The sequence below is a fragment of the Leptodactylus fuscus genome, unplaced genomic scaffold (genome assembly GCF_031893055.1).
Source record: "Leptodactylus fuscus isolate aLepFus1 unplaced genomic scaffold, aLepFus1.hap2 HAP2_SCAFFOLD_390, whole genome shotgun sequence".
In the NCBI taxonomy this organism is placed as follows: Eukaryota; Metazoa; Chordata; class Amphibia; order Anura; family Leptodactylidae; genus Leptodactylus; species Leptodactylus fuscus.
In genome coordinates, this window is record NW_027440413.1 from 2,100 (window position 1) to 8,191 (window position 6,092).

Here is a 6,092-nt window from a genome sequence, read left to right on the forward strand (position 1 = left end):
CTGACTACAGGCTGTACCAGTGCCCTCCTCTACCCCGCCCCCATGTGCTGACTACAGGCTGTACCAGTGCCCTCCCCTACCCCGCCCCCATGTGCTGACTACAGGCTGTACCAGTGCCCTCCTCTACCCCGCCCCCATGTGCTGACTACAGGCTGTACCAGTGCCCTACCCCACCCCCATGTCCTGACTACAGGCTGTACCAGTGCCCTCCTCTACCCCATGTACTGACTACAGGCTGTACCAGTGCCCTCCCCTACCGCGCCCCCATATCCTGACTACAGGCTGTACCAGTGCCCTCCTCTACCCCGCCCCCATGTGCTGACTACAGGCTGTACCAGTGCCCTCCCCTACCCCGCCCCCATGTGCTGACTACAGGCTGTACCAGTGCCCTCCCCTACCCCCGCCCCCATGTCCTGACTACAGGCTGTACCAGTGCCCTCCCTGCCCCGCCCCCATGTGCTGACTACAGGCTGTACCAGTGCCCTACCCCGCCCCCATGTGCTGACTACAGGCTGTACCAGTGCCCTACCCCGCCCCCATGTCCTGACTACAGGCTGTACCAGTGCCCTCCTCTACCCCGCCCCCATGTGCTGACTACAGTCTGTACCAGTGCCCTCCCCTGCCCCCATGTCCTGACTACAGACTGTACCAGTGCCCTCCCCTACCCCGCCCCCATGTCCTGACTACAGGCTGTACCAGTGCCCTCCTCTACCCCGCCCCCATGTCCTGACTACAGACTGTACCAGTGCCCTACCCCGCCCCCATATCCTGACTACAGACTGTACCAGTGCTCTCCCCTACCCCGCCCCCATGTCCTGACTACAGGCTGTACCAGTGCCCTCCTCTACCCCGCCCCCATGTGCTTACTACAGGCTGTACCAGTGCCCTCCCCTACCCCGCCCCCATGTCCTGACTACAGGCTGTACCAGTGCCCTCCTCTACCCCGCCCCCATGTACTGACTACAGGCTGTACCAGTGCCCTCCCCTACCCCGCCCCCATGTGCTGACTACAGGCTGTACCAGTGCCCTCCTCTACCCCGCCCCCATGTCCTGACTACAGGCTGTACCAGTGCCCTCCCCTACCCCGCCCCATGTCCTGACTACAGGCTGTACCAGTGCCCTCCTCTACCCCGCCCCCATGTGCTTACTACAGGCTGTACCAGTGCCCTCCTCTACCCCATGTACTGACTACAGGCTGTACCAGTGCCCTCCTCTACCCCGCCCCCATGTCCTGACTACAGGCTGTACCAGTGCCCTCCTCAACCCTGCCCCCATGTGCTGACTACAGGCTGTACCAGTGCCCTACCCCACCCCCATGTCCTGACTACAGGCTGTACTGTGCCCTCCTCTACCCCATGTACTGACTACAGGCTGTACCAGTGCCCTCCCCTACCCCGCCCCCATGTCCTGACTACAGGCTGTACCAGTGCCCTCCTCTACCCCGCCCCCATGTACTGACTACAGGCTGTACCAGTGCCCTCCTCTACCCCGCCCCCATGTGCTGACTACAGGGCTGTACCAGTGCCCTCCTCTACCCCGCCCCCATGTGCTTACTACAGGCTGTACCAGTGCCCTCCTCTACCCCGCCCCCATGTGCTGACTACAGGCTGTACCAGTTCCCTCCTCTACCCCATGTACTGACTACAGGCTGTACCAGTGCCCTCCCCTACCCCGCCCCCATGTCCTGACTACAGGCTGTACCAGTGCCCTCCTCTACCCCGCCCCCATGTCCTGACTACAGACTGTACCAGTGCCCTACCCCGCCCCCATGTCCTGACTACAGGCTGTACCAGTGCCCTCCTCTACCCCGCCCCCATGTGCTGACTACAGGCTGTACCAGTGCCCTCCTCTACCCCGCCCCCATGTGCTGACTACAGGCTGTACCAGTGCCCTCCTCTACCCCGCCCCCATGTGCTGACTACAGGCTGTACCAGTGCCCTACCCCACCCCCATGTGCTGACTACAGGCTGTACCAGTGCCCTCCTCTACCCCGCCCCCATGTCCTGACTACAGGCTGTACCAGTGCCCTACCCCGCCCCCATGTCCTGACTACAGGCTGTACCAGTGCCCTCCACTACCCCGCCCCCATGTCCTGACTACAGGCTGTACCAGTGCCCTCCTCTACCCCGCCCCCATGTGCTGACTACAGGCTGTACCAGTGCCCTACCCCACCCCCATGTCCTGACTACAGGCTGTACCAGTGCCCTCCTCTACCCCATGTACTGACTACAGGCTGTACCAGTGCCCTCCTCTACCCGCCCCCATGTCCTGACTACAGGCTGTACCAGTGCCCTCCTCTACCCCGCCCCCATGTGTTGACTACAGGCTGTACCAGTGCCCTACCCCACCCCCATGTCCTGACTACAGGCTGTACCAGTGCCCTCCTCTACCCCATGTACTGACTACAGGCTGTACCAGTGCCTCCCCTACCCCGCCCCCATGTCCTGACTACAGGCTGTACCAGTGCCCTCCTCTACCCCGCCCCCATGTACTGACTACAGGCTGTACCAGTGCCCTCCTCTAACCCCGCCCCACATGTGCTGACTACAGGCTGTACCAGTGCCCTCCTCTACCCCGCCCCCATGTGCTGACTACAGGCTGTACCAGTGCCCTCCCCTACCCCGCCCCATGTCCTGACTACAGGCTGTACCAGTGCCCTCCTCTACCCCGCCCCCATGTCCTGACTACAGGCTGTACCAGTGCCCTCCTCTACCCGCCCCCATGTCCTGACTACAGGCTGTACCAGTGCCCTCCCCTACCCCGCCCCCATGTGCTGACTACAGGCTGTACCAGTGCCCTCCTCTACCCCGCCCCCATGTGCTTACTACAGGCTGTACCAGTGCCCTCCTCTACCCCGCCCCCATGTCCTGACTACAGGCTGTACCAGTGCCCTCCTCTACCCCGCCCCCATGTGCTTACTACAGGCTGTACAGTGCCCTCCTCTACCCCATGTACTGACTACAGGCTGTACCAGTGCCCTCCTCTACCCCGCCCCCATGTCCTGACTACAGGCTGTACCAGTGCCCTCCTCTACCCCGCCCCCATGTGCTGACTACAGGCTGTACCAGTGCCCTCCTCTACCCCGCCCCCATGTCCTGACTACAGGCTGTACCAGTGCCCTCCTCTACCCCGCCCCCATGTGCTTACTACAGGCTGTACCAGTGCCCTCCTCTACCCCATGTACTGACTACAGGCTGTACCAGTGCCCTCCTCTACCCCGCCCCCATGTCCTGACTACAGGCTGTACCAGTGCCCTCCTCTACCCCGCCCCCATGTGCTGACTACAGGCTGTACCAGTGCCCTACCCCACCCCCATGTCCTGACTACAGGCTGTACCAGTGCCCTCCTCTACCCCATGTACTGACTACAGGCTGTACCAGTGCCCTCCCCTACCCCGCCCCCATGTCCTGACTACAGGCTGTACCAGTGCCCTCCTCTACCCCCGCCCCCATGTACTGACTACAGGCTGTACCAGTGCCCTACCCCGCCCCCATGTGCTGACTACAGGCTGTACCAGTGCCCTCCTCTACCCCGCCCCCATGTGCTGACTACAGGCTGTACCAGTGCCCTACCCCACCCCCATGTGCTGACTACAGGCTGTACCAGTGCCCTCCTCTACCCCGCCCCCATGTCCTGACTACAGGCTGTACCAGTGCCCTACCCCGCCCCCATGTCCTGACTACAGGCTGTACCAGTGCCCTACCCCGCCCCCATGTCCTGACTACAGGCTGTACCAGTGCCCTACCCCGCCCCCATGTCCTGACTACAGGCTGTACCAGTGCCCTCCTCTACCCCGCCCCATGTCCTGACTACAGGCTGTACAGTGCCCTCCTCTACCCCGCCCCCATGTGCTGACTACAGGCTGTACCAGTGCCCTACCCCGCCCCCATGTCCTGACTACAGCTGTACCAGTGCCCTCCTCTACCCCATGTACTGACTACAGGCTGTACCAGTGCCCTCCTCTACCCCGCCCCCATGTCCTGACTACAGGCTGTACCAGTGCCCTCCTCTACCCCGCCCCCATGTCCTGACTACAGGCTGCCCCCCTGTGTCATGTGATGTAACGACAGTCTCCTCCTCTCTCAGATCCGGTGCTGGATGTCTCTCGGCTCTCTCTCTCGCTGGCTGTCTCGCAGAGTACGTCTCATTACTACAGGAATGATGAACACGTCAGCCTGTGCCTGGAGAAGAGCGGGTAATGGTGGGGGCCGGACATTGGGCTGTAGATGGGTCTGCTCTCACCCCAGGATGGGCGGGGCTTGGTAACTCGGGGGGTTCATACTGACTTGTCTTTTCAGGTCTGGGAGGATAAGAAGAAGTTCATGTTACAGGTAAGTGGCCCTGACTGGCTCCGCCCCCTGACTGGCTCCGCCCCCCTGACTGGCTCCGCCCCACTCACCCTGTCCTGTCTCTGCAGCAGAAGTATGTCCGCTGTTCCGTACGCTCAGAGATCCGGCACCTGCGCAGAGTCCTGGCCCATCGTCTGGGCGCGCCCGTTACACAGGTACTATATGTCCGCGCCGTGGCAGGCCATGTGATTGGTGGAGGTGGTCATGTGACATATTGCCTCCCTTTCTCAGGTTCATCTGATGATTGACAATAAGCCCCTCCCAGATCACATGACCATGAAGCAGCTGTGGCTGACACATTGGTACGGAAAGGTAAGTGTAGCATTGCTGTGTGGCTCCTCCCCCCCCGCCCTGCTGTGTGGCTCCTCCCCCCCGCCCTGCTGTGTGGCTCCTCCCCCCCCGCCCTGCTGTGTGGCTCCTCCCCCCCCGCCCTGCTGTGTGGCTCCTCCCCCCCCGCCCTGCTGTGTGGCTCCTCCCCCCCCGCCCTGCTGTGTGGCTCCTCCCCCCCCGCCCTGCTGTGTGGCTCCTCCCCCCCCCGCCCTGCTGTGTGGCTCCTCCCCCCCCGCCCTGCTGTGTGGCTCCTCCCCCCCCGCCCTGCTGTGTGGCTCCTCCCCCCCGCCCTGCTGTGTGGCTCCTCCCCCCCGCCCTGCTGTGTGGCTCCTCCCCCCCGCCCTGCTGTGTGGCTCCTCCCCCCCGCCCTGCTGTGTGGCTCCTCCCCCCGCCCTGCTGTGTGGCTCCTCCCCCCGCCCTGCTGTGTGGCTCCTCCCCCCGCCCTGCTGTGTGGCTCCTCCCCCCGCCCTGCTGTGTGGCTCCTCCCCCCGCCCTGCTGTGTGGCTCCTCCCCCGCCCTGCTGTGCGGCTCCTCCCCCCGCCCTGCTGTGCGGCTCCTCCCCCCGCCCTGCTGTGCGGCTCCTCCCCCCGCCCTGCTGTGCGGCTCTCCCCCCCGCCCTGCTGTGCGGCTCCTCCCCCCCGCCCTGCTGTGCGGCTCCTCCCCCCGCCCCTGCTGTGCGGCTCCTCCCCCCGCCCTGCTGTGCGGCTCCTCCCCCCCGCCCTGCTGTGCGGCTCCTCCCCCCCGCCCTGCTGTGCGGCTTCCTCCCCCCCGCCCTGCTGTGCGGCTCCTCCCCCCCGCCCTGCTGTGCGGCTCCTCCCCCCCGCCCTGCTGTGCGGCTCCTCCCCCCGCCCTGCTGTGCGGCTCCTCCCCCCCGCCCTGCTGTGCGGCTCCTCCCCCCCCCGCCCTGCTGTGTGGCTCCTCCCCCCCCCCCCTGCTGTGTGGCTCCTCCCCCCCCGCCCCTCCTGATTACTTGTGCTGTCTCTTCCAGGCTGCTCCCCTGGTTCTGTCCTATCACGTGAAGGAGAAGAGGAGGTGACCCAGAGCCCGGGGGCCCCTGCTGTGCCTTTCCTCGGCCGCCCTCCAGGGGGCGCTGCACTCACTGATTATTTTTACAAGGGAAAAATTATTTTATCTTTTATTTAATTATTAAAAAAACTTTCTGGTGACTTTGTAGGAGGAACCTGATCTGTGGTGGGAGGGGGAGGGGTCTCTGGAGCCTTAGGACCGCCCACTAACAATATGCAAATGGTGGCAAGTTGTATGTGGCTGCAGCACTAGTGACATCATAGACGCCCCCCTTATTAACACTCCCAGGCACAGCAACCCCCCCAGCTCCACAGGAGGATATCTGCCCCAGACATGTGTATGTGACACGTGCACTAGGTGGCGGTATTAGTGAGTACTTGTGACTGT

General features: G+C 63.8%; 1 protein-coding gene across 1 annotated transcript; it reads left to right on the forward strand.

The window, feature by feature from the left end:
- Positions 1–4,086: 4,086 nt before the first annotated feature.
- On the forward strand, positions 4,087–5,835 carry LOC142188171 (polycomb group RING finger protein 1-like; the record flags this gene model as incomplete). The annotated part of the gene is made up of 6 exons (XM_075261782.1): positions 4,087–4,195; positions 4,248–4,257; positions 4,308–4,331; positions 4,418–4,504; positions 4,581–4,661; positions 5,668–5,835. Coding segments are annotated over 6 exons (359 nt in total), but the record flags the coding sequence as incomplete, so codon positions are not given.
- Positions 5,836–6,092: the final 257 nt, after the last annotated feature.